The sequence below is a fragment of the Salmo trutta genome, chromosome 6 (assembly GCF_901001165.1).
Source record: "Salmo trutta chromosome 6, fSalTru1.1, whole genome shotgun sequence".
Classification (NCBI taxonomy): domain Eukaryota; kingdom Metazoa; phylum Chordata; class Actinopteri; order Salmoniformes; family Salmonidae; genus Salmo; species Salmo trutta.
Window position 1 is genome coordinate 22,663,396 of NC_042962.1, and position 18,600 is coordinate 22,681,995.

The 18,600-nt window shown below is 44.5% G+C and overlaps 1 protein-coding gene across 8 annotated transcripts in view; it reads left to right on the top strand.

Annotated features, from left to right (window-relative positions):
• Positions 1-1,504: 1,504 nt before the first annotated feature.
• c6h8orf34 (chromosome 6 C8orf34 homolog) overlaps positions 1,505-18,600 on the top strand; it is a 246,429-nt gene continuing 229,333 nt past the window's right edge. For all 8 annotated transcript variants that reach the window (XR_003878731.1, XR_003878730.1, XM_029755795.1 and 5 more), the window contains exon 1: positions 1,505-1,867. Coding sequence is in view for 6 of the 8 variants with exons in the window: in XM_029755795.1 (XP_029611655.1) it covers positions 1,799-1,867 (69 nt within the window). In the remaining 2 variants the exon portion in view is untranslated. The remainder of the gene's footprint in view (positions 1,868-18,600) is intronic.

Genomic DNA, 18,600 nt, shown 5'->3' on the forward strand with positions numbered 1-18,600 from the left:
CCGTCTGGATTACTGCAACTCGCTGTTGGCTGGGCTCCCTGCCTGTGCCTTTAAACCCCTACAACTCATCCAGAACGCCGCAGCCCGTCTGTTGTTCAACCTTCCCAAGTTCTCTCACGTCACCCCGCTCCTCCGCTCTCTCCACTGGCTTCCAGTTGAAGCTCGCATCCGCTACAAGTCCATGGTGCTTGCCTACGGAGCTGTGAGGGGAACGGCACCTCCATACCTTCAGGCTCTGATCAGGCCCTACACCCAAACAAGGGCACTGCGTTCATCCACCTCTGGCCTGCTCGCCTCCCTACCTCTGAGGAAGCACAGTTCCCGCTCAGCCCAGTCAAAACTGTTCGCTGCTCTGGCACCCCAATGGAGGAACAAGCTCCCTCACAACGCCAGGACAGCGGAGTCAATCACCACCTTCCGGAGACACCTGAAACCCCACCTCTTTAAGGAATACCTGGGATAGGATAAAGTAATCCTTCTAACCCCCCCCCCCCCAAAAGATTTAGATGCACTATTGTAAAGTGGTTGTTCCACTGGATATCATAAGGTGAATGCACCAATTTGTAAGTCGCTCTGGATAAGAGCGTCTGCTAAATGACTTAAATGTAAATGTAATGATATCACATATTGACATTTTGCATCCCATTTCACGAGATCGTGGTTTCACGTGCTAAAATGTTGTCACGTAGTTTTATGTTTTCACATGTTGCTTTACATATCGTCACATGTTATCACATTAACTTCACATGAGATCACACAAGATCACGTGTTCACATGTGAAATTCATGTTTTTTCTGTAATGGTATCACTCTGTTTCTCGGTCTCTCTCTCTTTCGCCCACAAACACACTCTGTCTGTCTGTTTCTCTGTCTCTGTCAATGCAGTCTGCAGCAGACATCCCAGGATGAATTCTTCTTCCTAGACCACTGATCACCAATTTTCTCATTGCCAGCCCAACATAAGACCAGGCGGAGACTGTCCCAAATGGCACCCTATTATTTCAAACACAAAGTCTCACCACAAACAACACATGTGCCAGCCTGGTGCCTTTCCACAATCTTCCAAGGATCTCAGTCCACCCACATAAAGATGCATGGCATTGGCAAGCAATTAGGCTTGTGACATCTGTTTCCCACTTATGCATAAGCATGTGCAAAACATTTGTAGGTTACAGGACAGGAGGAGTGCGCACTAGCGCATTTTACGAACTAACTATGCGAATCATGCCCCGGCCAATCTTTCAACTAGCACAATAGTGTAGGCCTAGCCTACAGTCATTACAGCTGCGCTCTGTCCAGTTTCTCACATCTGTCTTCTTTCCGGACCTTTAAATACAGCGAGATGGGTAAACAATCTGGAGGAGGGACCCACTCATCCACTGATACCACTCTCAGCCAATGAGCGAAAGATCCCCAATCACTGTCAAGTAACTATCTTTGCCATTGGCTTGGAGCATGAAGCGGTCGCTAGGGAGCCACTCAAGCGTCGCGCTGAGCATGGTCCGGTGCTACTGTGTAGTAAACCAAGTAGAGCGAAGCGCAGCGCGAGAGTACATGCTACTTTCCACTTGCTACTTTCCACTATGCGCGGTGCGGTGAAGCAAACTCACCGCTCTTGACGCCCCTACAGTATATCTGGTGCGGTAATCTCTGTCTGTGTGCACTTGGCTACAGTTGTAGTTCTTAAAGGTGTTTGAATTCGACTCTCGTATAGGCTACCATTTTTATTGAATGTATGGGATTGCCCCAACGTTTATTTTCAAATCATTAACGTTTAATGCAAGACGTATAGTTTCTTCATGGCGTCTCAACAGCAGTCAAGAATTCAGTCGTATCTGGAGAAAAATAAAATTGGACCGCTGTTTGAGGTTAGTGCATTAATCATTTCAACTAGCGTATTTCACCTGTGCATGGCATTGAATGGGACACGCATGTTTTGCTGCAAGCCTGCAATTTATCAGCATCATAAGGCTATGCTTGGTTTCAATGTAGAAACTTAGATTGATTAAATAGCCTACATGAAAGCGCACACTATTAAATATAAAAACTAGCTTATACATGTATGGCAATTACAAGACCCTCTCCCTGCATTGAATTGGGAAATACAGACAGCGCACCCTTTCTACCGGATAACGATCATCATCACAGATTCGATCTGCCTGCAACATTGTAGAACGAAACCCACTCTCTGTAAATGTAGCTATTGGAAAATATCATTATACGGTCGCCAGTAGGGGTTGTCTTGTCGCATACTATTTCCTGGCTACCAAGCATGCATGTCCTGGTCGTATGCATCCACCCCCCTGTGATTAGAAAGAGAGAGATGTTTCTGAAAGGTCCCGACGGGTTTAGAGGCAGCACAAAGTGGGCAATATCATTCCGTGGAGCTCTAGGTAAAAGCGGTCGGGGTAAACTGAGGTAACACACTGACACTGTGCTTGGAGGTTCCAAGCGGCACAAATGTTCACTGAAGAGAAGCAATAATGCTTTGTTTTTTTAATAGACAAATGCACTATTAAAAGTGAGACATAGTCTAATAGAATGGAAGTGTACATTATTAGGTAAAAAAAAAATGTAAATCATCTCACTCATCCTTCATCACAAAATGATCATTGCTTTTCACCTGCTACAGTAATGTTTGACTTGAGATCATTGCCTGTTCTACAGTCCGATCATATTAAAATAATGTACTGCATCTATATGGCTGTTTGGCTGGAGAGTGTTGTACGGTACCTAGCTACCTTTCTGTTTGTGTAGGGAGTTAATGTAGGTGCTATCGTACAGTATATAGGCTTCACTGCCATGATGACAGTTTAACAATAGCCTAGCTGAGTTGATACATGCAGATGTGCAGAATCAAGAGATAATTGCTGCAAGGCATCTGCCTGTAGGGGTATTGATTTAAGTGTGTGGGAAGTTTTGCATGTCTGTGGGAATCTGTTGTGTTCAGGTTTTCATTGGTGTCTGTTAGAATGTTGTGTATCTGTCTGAGTTAATGACAGTATTGACTACCACAGCTATACAGCTACAGATACAATTGTACAGTAGCGCATATAGACTAGCCACTAGGCAAAACTGGTTGAATCGACATTGTTTCTATGCCATTTCAACCCAAAAATTCAATGTGATGAATTTTCACCCAACTTTTTAACTAAATCCAATGACATGGTGAAATGTTTTGTTGATTTCACGTTAGTCGACAACTCAACCAAAATGAAATCGAAATGACGTCTGTGCCCAGTCGGTAGCAGCATAATAACTGGTTTTATTCTGGTGGAATCCTCCTTTAAATGTATCAGTCTTATCAGAGTATGTGTATCAGAGTTACTATAACGACAGTTGTGCCTACCACACCCCATCATGTTGGTATGATAAAATGGTCAGTCATGCTTGTTGCATCCCAAATGGAGCCCTATGTACCAGGGATGGTGCCATTTGGGACACATTGGCTGTTTCTCTAGACTGTGTTGGTATGATATCCCAGCTAGAAGAGTCAGTCATGCTTGCTTACGTCCCAAATAGAACCCTATGTCGCGGATATGGTGCCATTTGGGACACATCGGCTGTTTTTCTAGACTGTGTTGGTATGATATCCCAGCTAGAAGAGTCAGTCCTTCTGGTTGTGTAGACACTAGAGTCATATCTAATTAGAGGGTCAGATGGGGAGATTAACCCTCAGATGCTGGGGAGACGCCGACGCCGCACAAACACAGACTGTTTCTCCCGAGGCTCCTCCACACACACACATACACCATCTGTGGTAACTAAACTGATTGTGTGTTGTGTTGCGTCGGGACATGTTTTTGTGGGAGGTTAAGAGAGAGAGCGAGAGAAAGAGAGCGAGAGAAAGAGAGAGAGCGAGAGAAAGTGATACAGATAGAGAGAGACGTAGAAAGACAGAATGAGAGACAGAGAGCAATGCTTGAGCGTGTGTGCAAGTATGTATATCTGTGTGTGGTGGTTGTACATGCACAGTGTGTGTGTGTGTGTGTGTGTGTCCTCATGCAGGTGTGTTACAAACTTCTGATCAGGTCGTCCTTTCCACTGAGCTGCGAATTTAGCAACACACACACACACACACACACACACACACACACACACACACACACACACACACACACACACACACACACACACACACACACCACACTGCATGTTAATCAGTGCTGGCTAGTATCAAAGAGTGGCCCGGGCCAGCCAGCCCAGCACAGTGAACAGCTGCTAACGTAGCGACTATAGCGCTGTACACTCACATCACGGCTCCCTGCTAGCGTGACTATAGAGCTATAAACTCAGATCACTGCTCCCTGCTAGCGTGACTATAGAGCTATAAACTCAGATCACTGCTCCCTGCTAGTGTGACTGTACAGCTATAAACTCACATCACTGCTCCCTGCTAGCGTGACTATAGAGCTATAAACTCAGATCACTGCTCCCTGCTAGCGTGACTATACAGCTATAAACTCACATCACTGCTCCCTGCTAGCGTGACTATAGAGCTATAAACTCAGATCACTGCTCCCTGCTAGCGTGACTATAGAGCTATAAACTCACATCACTGCTCCCTGCTAGCGTGACTATAGAGCTATAAACTCACATCACTGCTCCCTGCTAGCGTGACTATAGAGCTATAAACTCACATCACTGCTCCCTGCTAGTGTGACTAAACGGCTATAAACCCACATCACTGCTCCCTGCTAGTCTTACTATAAAGCTATAAACTCACATCACTGCTCCCTGCTAGCGTGACTATAGAGCTATAAACTCACATCACTGCTCCCTGCGAGCATAGCGACTATAGAGCTGTTAACTCACATCACTACTCCCTGCTGGTGTGGCAACAATAGACCTGTAAACTCACGTCACTGCTCCCTGCTAGCGTAGTGACTATAGAGCTGTACACTTACATATATTCTTACATACATACATTCTGACTGCTAGAGTAGCGACTATTGCACTGTACACTCACAACAATTCTCACTGTTAGCTTAGCAACTATAGCTCTGTACACTCACATCACTGCTCCCTGCTATGGTAGCGACTCTAGCGCTGTACACTCACATCACTGCTACAACTCACATCAATTCTAAGTGCTAGCGTAGCGACTATAGCGCTGTAGACACATCTCTGCTCCCTGCTAGCATAGCAACTAAACCACTGTACACTCACAACACTGCTCTCCGCTAGCGTAGCGAGTATAGCGCTGTACACTCACATCAATTCTGATTGCTAACGTAGCATCTGTAGCACTGTATCCTCACATCACTGCTCCCTGCTAGCGTAGTGACTATAGCTCGGTACACTCACATAAATTCTGACTGCTAGCCTAGATATTATAGCACTGGAATAACTGCTCCCTGCTAGCATAGCGACTATAGCACTGTAGACTTACATCACTGCTCCCTGCTAGCGTAGCAACTATAGCGCTTTACACTGACATCACTGCTCTCTGCTAGTGTAGTGACTATAGACCTGTAGACTCACATCAATTCTGATTGCTAACGTAGCGACTATAGTGCTGTGCACTGACATCACTGCTCCCTGATGACTCCCTGCTCCCTAACTTCCTGACTGATGTCTTGAGATGTTGCTTCAATATATCCACATCATTTTCATCCCTCATGATGCCATCTCTTTTGTGATGTAAACCAGTCCCTCCTGCAGCAAAAGCACACCCACAACATGATGCTGCCACCCCCATGCTTCACGGTTGGGATGGTGTTCTTTGGCTTGCAAGCCTCCCTCTTTTTCCTCCAAACATAACGATTTTCATTTTGGCCAAACAGTTCTATTTTTGTTTCATCAGACCAGAGGACATTTCTCCAAAAAGTCAGATCTTTGTCCCCATGTGCTGTTGCAAACCGTAGTTTGGCTTTTTTTATGGCGGTTTTGGAGTAGTGGCTTCTTCCTTGCTGAGTGGCCTTTCAGGTTATGTCGATATAGGACTCGTTTTACTGTGGATATAGATACTTTTGTACCTGTTTTCTCCAGCATCTTCACAAGGTCCTTTGTGTTGTTCTTGTATTGATTTGCACTTTTTGCACCAAAGTACGTTCATCTCTAGGAGACAGAACTCGTCTCCTTCCTGAGTGGTATGACGGCTGCGTGGTCCCATGGTGTTTATACTTGCATACTATTGTTTGTACAGATGAACGTGGTACCTTCAGGCGTTTGGATATTGCTCCTAAAGATGAATCAGACTTCCACATTTTTTTCTGAGGTCTTGGCTGATTTCTTTTGATTTTCCCATGATGTCAAGGAAAGAGGCACTGAGTTTGAAGGTAGGCCTTGAAATACATCCATATGTACACCTCCAATTGACTCAAATTATGTCAATTAGCCTATCAGAAGCTTCTAAAGCCATGACATCATTTTCTGGAATTTTCCAAGCTGTTTAAAGGCACAGTCAACTTAGTGTATGTAAACTTCTGACCCACTGGAATTGTGATACAGTGAATTATAAGTGGAATAATCTGTCTGTAAACAATTGTTGGAAAAATTACTTGTGTCATGCACAAAGTAGATGTCCTAACCGACTTGCCAAAACTATTGTTTGTTAACAAGAAATTTGTGGAGTGGTTGAAAAATAAGTTTTAATGACTCCAACCTAAGTGTATGTAAACTTCCGACTTCAGCTGTACATTCTGACACTCGCATCAATTCTGACTTAGACAAACAGACCTGCCTGGCTGTCATTATGAGAGACACCCTCTCTCTGTCTCTTTGCATTTTTTCCTCTTTCTTCTTTATCTTTCGCTCTGTTTATCTTTCCCTTTACCTCTTCATCTCTGTTTCTTGGCTCTCTCGTTTTCGATCTATCTATTTCTCTACACTCATTGCTGTCTCTCACTCTCTGTGACATGATGAGTGAGTATAGAGTTCATATGCAGTGAAAGGAAGACATGAAACCCAGCGTAGCTATCTGAAATGATTAAAGAGATGGGTATGTGTGTAGGTCTTTACACCCTTAACGGAGTTGCCAACAACCTGATGCATCCGGTTTTCAAGGATACAGCTAATTCAATTTTCTCCTGAAAACCGGATGTGCGAACTCTGCTCAGGCGTTTATTTTGTGCCTGCTACGTTAGGTTAAGGTGTTTGTAGCTGGTTCCCTTGAAAGCTGAGTTTGTAGCTGATTCCCAAACAGGCTTTTGTCATATGGATCCCCCAGTGTTCAGTAAAATGCATCGAAGACTGAGGATGCGTACCAAAATGGTACCCTATTCAAATCAAATTTCATTGGTCACGTACACATATTTAGCAGATGTTATTGCGGGTGTAGCGAAATGCTTGTGTTCCTAGCTCCAACAGTGCAGTAGTATCTAACAATTCACAACAATACACACAAATTCTAAAAGTAAAAGAATGGAATTAAGAAACACATAAATATTAGGGCTAGCAATGTCTGAGTGGCATTGACTAAAATACAGTATATACATATGAAATGAGTAAAACAGTATGTAAACATGATTAAAGTGACCAGTGATTCCATGTCTATGTACATAGGGCAGCAGCCTCTAAAGTGCAGTGTTGAGTAACTGTGTGGTAGCCGACTAGTGATCGCAATTTAACATTCTGAGAGCCTTGAGATAGAAGCTGGATGATGTTGGAGTGTACAGGCCATGCCTCGGGTGGTTGATGTCCTTGATGATTGCGGGCGGTGCAGTTGCCGTACCAGGCGGTGATACAGCCCGACAGGATGCTCTCAATTGTACATCTGTAAAAGTTTGTGAGGGTCTAGGGGCCAATCCGAATTTCTTCAGCCTCCTGAGGCTCTGTGTGGGTGAACCATTTCAGACTGTCAGTGATGTGTACACTGAGGAACTTTAAGCTTTTCACCTTCTCCACTGCGGTCCCATTGATGTGAATAGAGAGGTGCTCTCTCTGTTGTCTCCTGAAGTGCACGATCAGCACCTTTGTTTTTTTTACTTTGAGGGAGAGGTTATTTTCCTGGCATCACTCCATCAGGGCCCTCACCTACTCCCTGTAGGCTGTCTCGCCATTGTTGGTAATCAGGCCTACTACTGTTGTGTCATCTGCAAACTTGATGATTGAGTTGGAGGCGTGCATGGCCACGCAGTCATGGGTGAACAGGGAGTACAGGAGGGGGCTGTGCAGGTACCCTTGTGGGGCCCCTGTGTTGACGATTACTGTAGTGGAGGTGTTGTTTTTTACCTTCACCACCTGGTGGTTGCCCATCAGGAAGTCCAGGACCAAGTTGCACAGGGCGAGGTTCAGACGCAGGGCCCCGGGCTTAATGATGAGCTTGGAGGGTACTATGATGTTGAAGGCTGAGCTATAGTCAATGAACAGCTAAATGCCTTTTATGATTGCTTTGAGGCAAGCAACACTGAAGCATGCATGAGATCACCGGCTGTTCCGGACAACTGTGTGATCACGCTCTCCGTAGCTGATGTGAGCAAGACCTTTAAACAGGTCAACATTCACAAGGCTGCGGGGCCAGACGGATTACCAGGACGTTTACTCAGAGCATGCGCGGACCAACTGGCAAGTGTCTTCACTGACATTTTCAACCTCTCCCGAGTCTACAATCCCTACATGTTTCAAGCAGACCACCATAGTCCCTGTGCCCAAGAAAGCGAAGGTAAACTGCCTAAATGACTATCGCCCCGTAGTACTCACGTCGGTAGCCATGAAGTGCTTTGAAAGGCTGGTCATGACTCACATCAACACCCTCATCCCAGAAACCCTAGACCCACTCCAATTCACATACCCCCCCTAACAGATCCACAGATGACGCAATCTCAATCGCAACACTGCCCTTTCCCACCTGGACAAAAGGAACACCTATGTGAGATTGCTGTTCATTGACTACAGCTCAGCATTCATCTCCATAGTGCCCACAAATCGCATCACTTTCTAAGTACCCTGGGACTAAACACCTCCCTCTGCAACTGGATCCTGGACTTCCTGACGGGCCACCCCAGGTGGTAATGGTAGGCAGCAACCCATCTGCCACGCTGGACTACAGGAAAAGGAGGGCCGAACAGGCCCCCATTATTGTTGATGGGGCTGTAGTGGAGCGGGTCGAGAGTTTCAAGTTCCTTGGAGTCCACATCACCAACAAACAATCATGGTCCAAACACACCAAGACAGTCATGAAGAGTGCACGACAACACCTTTTCCCCCTCAGGAGACTGAAAAGATTTGGCATGGGTCCACAGATCCTCAAAAAGTTCTACAGCTGCACCATTTAGAGCATCCTGAGTGGTTATATCACCGCCTGGTATGGAAACTGCTTGGCATTCGACCATAAGGTGCTACAGAAGGTAGTGCGTACGGCCCAGTACATCACTGGGACCAAGCTTCCTGCCATCCAGGACCTCTATACTAGGTGGTGTCAGAGGAAGGCCCTAAAAATTGTCAAAGACTCCAGTCACCCAAGTCATAGACTTTTCTCTCTGCTACCGCACAGCAAGCGGTACCGGAGCGTCAAGTCTAGGTCCAAAAGGCTCCTTAACAGCTTCTAACCCCAAGCCATAAGACTACTGAACAATTAATCAAATGGCCACCCGGATATCTGCATTGATTGCGATTGCATCATCTGTGGATCTATTGGGGTGGTATGCAAATTGAAGTGGGTCTAGGGTGTCAGGTAAGGTGGAGGTGATAAGCTCATTAACTAGCCTCTCAAAGCACTTCATAATGACAGAAATGACTACTACGGGGCGATAGTCATTTCATTCAGTTACCTTTGCTGGGCCCGTAGGGCTCTGGTCCAAAGTAGCACTATTATATAGGCAATAGGGTGTGGACATTCCACGATAATGGAATTACGCTGAGAATCCGATTGTTCACTTTAAAAGTGCAATGCAAACAAACACATCTGTAGACGTTGAAATCAAGGCCCGTCTGGACCGGCCCAAAAAACGACATCTGTGGACGTTGAAATCAAGGCCAGGGCTGACTGACAAAAATGTTAACTACTTTTCAACGTCCATGGACATCCGGTGTCGGTCGGTGCTCAGTGGGTGCGGATGCTGGTTACAGTAAATGGAAAGAGAGGGGGCTTATGGGTAGGTGTCAGTAAGAGCACGGAGAGGTAACATAACTTGAGAGAGATAATAGAGGCAGAGAGAGGGAGGTGTTTTCCAGATTGTTTAAACACGCACGCTTTGACCGCCAGACGACAGAAAGAGAAAGAAATCAGCTGAACATAACAGTATGCCAGTGGAAGGGAGGACAGTAACAGGTGGTCAGCTGTGGTTTGTGACTGTTATGATTTCACATTGTTGCGTATTAAATTGCTGTAATTTCATTACAGATTTTTCAGTAACTCTGTTAATGATTTAGTAACAGAATTACAAGTTTTAATCACTTAAAAAATTATTCATAAAACGTTTTATATCAGTAAAAACATTATAACTAATTGGCCTTTTCCTCCCTCCTGGTGAGGGAGAGACATTAGAAAATATCTTAAAGCTACGTGAGTTTTTGGTGGCAAAAATAAAAGGCAGGAAGCAATGTTCCTTAAACTTAAAGAAGGCAAATCATTTCTCCAAAACGAAATATACGTGTTGATATTAGTTGACAAAGGTATTTACTTCAACATTATTGTGTGTTGAAGTATTTCTAATACCTTTTAAATACTCTTTCTGGTAGATGTTCTCTAAGACCATCTGTTTGACCAGAAATCAAAGCCATTAATTACAATGTTTAAAAATGTTTGCCTTCATTTCCGCAAAATATAGATTCTTAGTTTTTTTTTACCCCCAATTTGATATACTCCTATGAACTTCACATGTTGGTGCTCATGGGTACATTTACATGGACATGACCAGTGCCATTTGGGACATAGACTCTGATATGATCAAGAAGCATATGTCATGTTAACACACCTTACAGAATTCTGTGAATATAGTGTATGAGTGCATGTGTGTCTGCGTGTGTGTGTATCGGCTTGGGTCTTTGCTGTGTCGCGTAGCACAGAATGTATCTGACTGGCATTTTGATGAGAAAGCCTATCTCTATTTCACTACTGTTGTTTTATTGTTACAAATGGTTTTCTACACTCCAACGCTACAGTAACATGTTGATGGCACAACCTTAACAAGACAACAGTGCCATTATAACCATGTCTGTTTGCAGGACATTGCACAAGTTATTGATATTGACTTGCAGTTATAGGAGGGTATTTCATGATATAAAGACTTGGTTTTATGTCTCTTTTAGGTGTGTTGTTTCTGCCTCTCTCTCTCTGTTTCTCTCTCTGTTTCTCTCACTCTCTCTCTTTGTGTTTCCCTCTCTCTGTGTTTCCCTCTCTCAGAACATTGGACTTTACTGTGCCCAGGGAATCCAGGGTATTGATTATGGCTTGCAGGAGGGTATTTCATGATAAGGGCTGGTTGGTTTTGTGTCTCTCTGCGTTGTGTGTGTGTCTTTGTGTGTGCGTGTGCATGTGGCTCTCTTAGGTTTGTGGTAGGAATATGACCCACCCCCCTTCCTCCTTGGTCTCCACGTCAACCCCACAATGAGGTCATCCTGTGTTCAGTATGCATGTACAGTAGGCAGTAGACTCCACCTGAAAGATGGTCCCGGCAGTCATTGTTCTCTTTCTTTCTCCCTCCCTCTCTCTCGTTCTTTCATTCTCTTTCTTTCTCTCTCTCTCTCTCTCTCTCTCTCTCTCTCTCTCTCTCTCTCTCCGCCCCCTCTCGCTATCTTTCCCCCTCTCTCTCTTGCTCTCTCTCCCCCTTCCTCCCTCTTTCTCTCTCCCTTTCTCTCTCTCTTTCAATTCAATTCAATTTGCTTTATTGGGAGGACGTTACAATGTACATATTGCTAAAGCCTACTTTGGAGATTTACAATATTAACATAATTAAAATAACAATAATCAATGTTGTCAACGGGACAACAGTAACAACAATCTCTCTCAGAGTAGATGTTGGAGGAGTGCAGTGATATTCATTTATCCATCTCTACCCTGTCAAATCAATCGCTGTAACTAGTGATACAGTATGTACTGTATGTAATCCACCTGCGTCATGATTCAAATATGTGTCCCAAATGACCACCTGTTTCTTATAGTGGGCTCTGGTCAAAAGGAGTGCATTATATATGGATCAAGGTACCATTTGGGACACATACCCAAGAGTCTCTTCAAGGTTATTGAGGAACGTTTGGAATATGTGTGACACTGGACATAACCCTCTGACACAATCATCAGCGCTCTGACATGTCAATGACTGAGCTCATCTGGCAAATCTAGCGCTATAGGAACGGCAAGGTAGATGAACAACGTTCGTAACTGTGTAGGCCTGCGTGTCACTTTCAATATTTGTGAGTCAACTCATCGGTATTTGCTCTCAAACAATAAAACTGTTACTTGAAATGACCCTGTCAACCGTATAATTGAATATTACACTAAAATATTGAAAAGAGAGAAGATATTTGTCTAAACAATACCTTCCAAAACTTGGAGCTCCACTCCAGAATAATTGTGGAAATTCAACTATTAATTATATGCCATGGCATATTCCCGCCTGTCCTTTGGGAGAATGAGCTACTAGTCTCTTCCAATCAAACACCTACTCTTCCCAATTATTTAGCAGTCACTAAAAACTTTGTCCTTTTTAATGTTCTCTCAGAGCTCTTATATGACACCCACTGCTATTTCTATTTCCACTGTACAATATAATTGATGCATGAAAAGGAAAAGGACCGACTGTATATGAAGCTTAAGTCCCAAATGTCACCCTATTCCATATATAGTGCACTACTTTTGACTAGATCTCTATTGGCCCTGGTCAAAAGTAGTGCACTGTTAGGGAATAGGGTGCCAATTAGGTGGCAGAGTAAGTAGTGAAATGGGAGGGTGGATAAAAGGTGTTAGGCTTTGGTTCTGTGTGTCTGAAACTTGGAATTATAATGGTTCCTACCATGATCTGTCAATCAAATCCATCCAATTAGGTCACCTCGGGTTTTATGTTTGAATAGAGGGATTGTTATAAATAGATGATACAATAGAGGAAACAGAAAGCACTGAACATTGCCAATTCCCCAGAGAACGCTGGCTTTGCCTCTTAGTTTGCTTCACTGGTGAAGTCTTCTTAATGAGATAAACTGTACGTGTTTCAGTGGATGGGATTTAGCTGTGAGCTTTAGGGTGTGTCCCAAATGGCACACTATTCCTTTCACAGTGCACTACTTTTGACCAAAGCCCGCAGGGAATAGGGTGCCATTTGAGACACAGCCTACAGTTCTGTTCAGTTCTCCCCAGGAGGAAGCGTCTCCTTAATGAATGACTGTGTTTATCGGGGAAAGTTTTACTAGCCTCAGTACACGGACAATGCAAATGTGTAGCTGACAGAAAACTTTAATCTTTTGGAAATAAATACTTAATTATCTATCGAGAACTAATGTCTTGTTCTGTTCATTGTTGAACTCGCGATGAACGTTCATACTTTCCACTGACTTCCCATTTTTCATTTCCTTTTAGATGATTTAATGTATTGAATTGTGATGCATTGCAGTAGATTCTACAACATCAGCATTATAGCAGCCCATGAACACAAGTAGCATAAGTATGAACCACACACACACACACACACACACACACACACACACACACACACACACACACACACACACACACACACTAAACAACATGTAGCATTAACTGTATTGTATGTGGATTTGATCCTACAGTAGTTTGCAGTTCCCAAGAAAATAGTGTACCCACATCCCTGACAGGGTTCAAGGGATTCGATACTCTCATCTAACCTCATCTACGTTCAGTTGTACTACATTGTGTGTGTGTGTGTGTGTGTGTGTGTGTGTGTGTGTGTGTGTGTGTGTGTGTGTGTGTGTGTGTGTGTGTGTGTGTGTGTGTGTGTGTGTGTGTGTGTGTGTGTGTGTGTGTGTGTGTGTGTGTGCGCTCAGCATCTCCAGGGTCCCAACAAACACAGCTCTATAAAGAGGTCACTCAGAGTAACAGCATCACTCTCTGACCTCTATTGATCTTCTGCTTTTCTGTGTAACTGATAGGAGGCAGAGAGACTGAGTGTGTGTGAGGAAGTGGGTTTGGCTGTGAAGCCCACAGGTTGTACTTTATGCTGCTTTCGCTACATTACACTCTGAAAAAAAGGGGATATCTAGAACCTGAAAGGGTTCTCTGGCTGTCCCCATAGGAGTACCCTTTTGGAACCCTTTTTTTCTAAGAGTGTACTCTGTTAGTGATTCATAGCATAGACTGATCAGTCACTGAGTAAGTTTACATGCGCAGTAATACTTTGATATTAATCTGATTACGGCAGTAGGCAGATTATGCAATAGTCATGTAAACACCTTACTCTGCTTATCTTAATAAATGTATCACTAGTCACTTTATACAATGGCACTTTAAATAATGGCACTTTAATAATGTTTACATATCTTACATTACTCATATCACATGTATATACTGTATTTTATACCACCTATTGCACCTTGCCAATCGCTCATCCATGTACTTATATGTTCATATTCTCATTCACCCCTTTAGATTTGTGTGTATTAGGTAGTTGTTGGGGGAACTGTTAGATTACTTGTTAGATATTACTGCACTGTCGGAACTAGAAGCAGAAACATTTCGATACACTCGCATTGAAATCTGCTAACCATGTGTATGTGACCAATGCCATTTGATTTGATTTGATCGGCGTAAGGTCAAAATCGAAGTAAGCATTCCAGCGGTGTATTTGATCTGCGAATGTGCCAGCACCAGCCGAGGGAGCCTCTCTCATTAGCGCCAATGAAGTGAGTTCAGAACAACTGAACGTCTTAGAAGTAGTTTTCACATAGAAACTGTATATGTTCAAACTCTGAATCAAATATGCTTCCCAAAAATAACATGATCCCTGTAGTAGAACGTTTGTTTTGATTGCCGATTTCCTGCATTTATCAGTGTGCCATCAGGTAGCCTGATTTCAGATGTGTCCATGTAAACAGCTTTATTAGGGACATTGTTCTTCTTGCAAAGTATGTAAACGTTTTTAATGTAACTATTCAATTCATCTGACTATCCACAATAATCACAGTATTGTGTGCATGGAATCATACTCACTGTGTGAGTTAGTGGGACAAGAGTCAGGGGATTGGGTATGCGGTACTCCTCCCGATAGAGGTTGTTTATGCTGCTTACTCTTCACACATTTGTTGCTGATCCGTACTGTTTGTGTTCGGGGAAAGAGGTTGGCAGTAAATTGGGATTGGGGTGGGAGAGATGTTCCAGTACCTTTTGGATGAATAACACACAATCAGACAGTGGCCATAGAATATTTCATTCAGAACTGCATGACTGCATGGCCAGGCACGACTCCAACACCATCACCAGGACAACAACCTCTCCCTCAAAGTGAGCAAGACAAAGGAGCTGATCGTGGACTGCAGGATAAGGCGGGGCTGTAGTGGAGTGGGTCGAGAGTTTCAAGTTTCTTGGTGTCCACATCACCAACGAACTATCATAGTCCAAACACACCAAGACAGTTGTGAAGAGGGCACGGCAAAACCTTTTCCCCCTCAGGAGACATAAAAGATTTGGCATGGGTCCTCAGATCCCCAAAAGGTCAACAGCTACGCCATCGAGAGCATCCTGAGTGGTTGCATCACTGCCTGATATGGCAACTGCTCAGCCTCCGACCGCAAGGCACTACAGAGGATAGTGCATATGGCCCAGAACATCACTGAGGCCATCCAGGATCTTTTATTTTCAATTGTTTTACTTAACACTTTTTTTCTTAAACTTCTTAAAGCGTTGTTGGTTTAAGGGCTTGTAAGTAAGCCTACACTCGGCACAGGTGAAAAATAAATTTGATTTGATTTTATAACATAATCGTGGACAGTCAATTTATTTTTAAAGATTTTCAGAATTTGGAAGATGTACTGTAAGTGTAATCCCTTGTGGTGGTATGTTGGATGCAGGGTCCACTGAGGGATTTAGGAACATGGTATGTTGGATGCAGGGTCCACTGAGGGATTTGGGAACATGGCATGTTGGATGCAGGGTCCACTGAGGGATTTGGGAACATGGCATGTTGGATGCAGGGTCCACTGAGGGATTTGGGAACATGGTATGTTGGATGCAGGGTCCACTGAGGGATGAAGGAACATGGTATGTTGGATGCAGGATCCACTGAGGGATTTGGGAACATGGTATGTTGGATGCAGGGTCCACTGAGGGATTTAGGAACATGGTATGTTGGATGCAGGGTCCACTGAGGGATTTGGGAACATGGCATGTTGGATGCAGGGTCCACTGAGGGATTTGGGAACATGGTATGTTGGATGCAGGGTCCACTGAGGGATGAAGGAACATGGTATGTTGGATGCAGGATCCACTGAGGGATTTGGGAACATGGTATGTTGGATGCAGGGTCCACTGAGGGATGAAGGAACATGGTATGTTGGATGCAGGATCCACTGAGGGATTTAGGAACATGGTATGTTGGATGCAGGGTCCTCTGAGGGATGAAGGAACATGGTATGTTGGATGCAGGGTCCACTGAGGGATGAAGGAACATGGTATGTTGGATGCAGGATCCGCTGAGGGATTTGGGAACATGGTATGTTGGATGCAGGGTCCGCTGAGGGATTTGGGAACATGGTATGTTGGATGCAGGGTCCACTGAGGGATTTAGGAACATGGTATGTTGGATGCAGGGTCCACTGAGGGATGAAGGAACATGGTATGTTGGATGCAGGATCCGATGAGGGATTTAGGAACATGGTATGTTGGATGCAGGGTCCACTGAGGGATGAAGGAACATGGTATGTTGGATGCAGGATCCGATGAGGGATTTAGGAACATGGTATGTTGGATGCAGGATCCACTGAGGGATTAAGGAACATGGCATGTTGGATGCAGGATCCTCTGAGGGATTAAGGAACATGGTATGTTGGATGCAGGATCCGATGAGGGATTAAGGAACATGGCATGTTGGATGCAGGATCCACTGAGGGATTTAGGAACATGGTATGTTGGATGCAGGTTCCACTGAGGGATTTAGGAACATGGCATGTTGGATGCAGGATCCGATGAGGGATTTAGGAACATGGTATGTTGGATGCAGGATCCACTGAGGGATTAAGGAACATGGCATGTTGGATGCAGGATCCTCTGAGGGATTAAGGAACATGGCATGTTGGATGCAGGATCCGATGAGGGATTTAGGAACATGGCATGTTGGATGCAGGATCCACTGAGGGATTTAGGAACATGGCATGTTGGATGCAGGATCCGATGAGGGATTAAGGAACATGGCATGTTGGATGCAGGATCCTCTGAGGGATGAAGGAACATGGTATGTTGGATGCAGGATCCGATGAGGGATTTAGGAACATGATATGTTAGATGCAGGATCCGATGAGGGATTAAGGAACATGGTATGTTGGATGCAGGGTCCACTGAGGGATGAAGGAACATGGTATGTTGGATGCAGGGTACACTGAGAGATTTAGGAACATGGTATGTTGGATGCAGGATCCACTGAGGGATTTAGGAACATGGTATGTTGGATGCAGGATCCGATGAGGGATTAAGGAACATGGTATGTTGGATGCAGGATCCACTGAGGGATGAAGGAACATGGTATGTTGGATGCAGGATGCAGGATCCACTGAGGGATGAAGGAACATGGTATGTTGGATGCAGGATCCACTGAGGGATGAAGGAACATGGTATGTTGGATGCAGGATCCACTGAGGGATGAAGGAACATGGTATGTTGGATGCAGGATGCAGGATCCACTGAGGGATGAAGGAACATGGTATGTTGGATGCAGGATCCACTGAGGGATGAAGGAACATGGTATGTTGGATGCAGGATCCGATGAGGGATTTAGGAACATGGTATGTTGGATGCAGGGTCCACTGAGGGATGAAGGAACATGGTATGTTGGATGCAGGATCCGATGAGGGATGAAGGAGCATGGTATGTTGGATGCAGGATCCGATGAGGGATTTAGGAACATGGCATGTTGGATGCAGGGTCCGCTGAGGGATTTAGGAACATGGTATGTTGGATGCAGGTTCCGCTGAGGGATTTAGGAACATGGTATGTTGGATGCAGGATCCGATGAGGGATTTAGGAACATGTTATGTTGGATGCAGGATCCGATGAGGGATGAAGGAACATGGTATGTTGGATGCAGGATCCGCTGAGGGATTTAGGAACATGGTATGTTGGATGCAGGATCCACTGAGGGATGAAGGAACATGGTATGTTGGATGCAGGATCCGCTGAGGGATTTAGGAACATGGTATGTTGGATGCAGGATCCACTGAGGGATGAAGGAACATGGTATGTTGGATGCAGGATGCAGGATCCACTGAGGGATGAAGGAACATGGTATGTTGGATGCAGGATCCACTGAGGGATGAAGGAACATGGTATGTTGGATGCAGGATCCGATGAGGGATTTAGGAACATGGTATGTTGGATGCAGGGTCCACTGAGGGATGAAGGAACATGGTATGTTGGATGCAGGATCCGATGAGGGATGAAGGAGCATGGTATGTTGGATGCAGGATCCGATGAGGGATTTAGGAACATGGCATGTTGGATGCAGGGTCCGCTGAGGGATTTAGGAACATGGTATGTTGGATG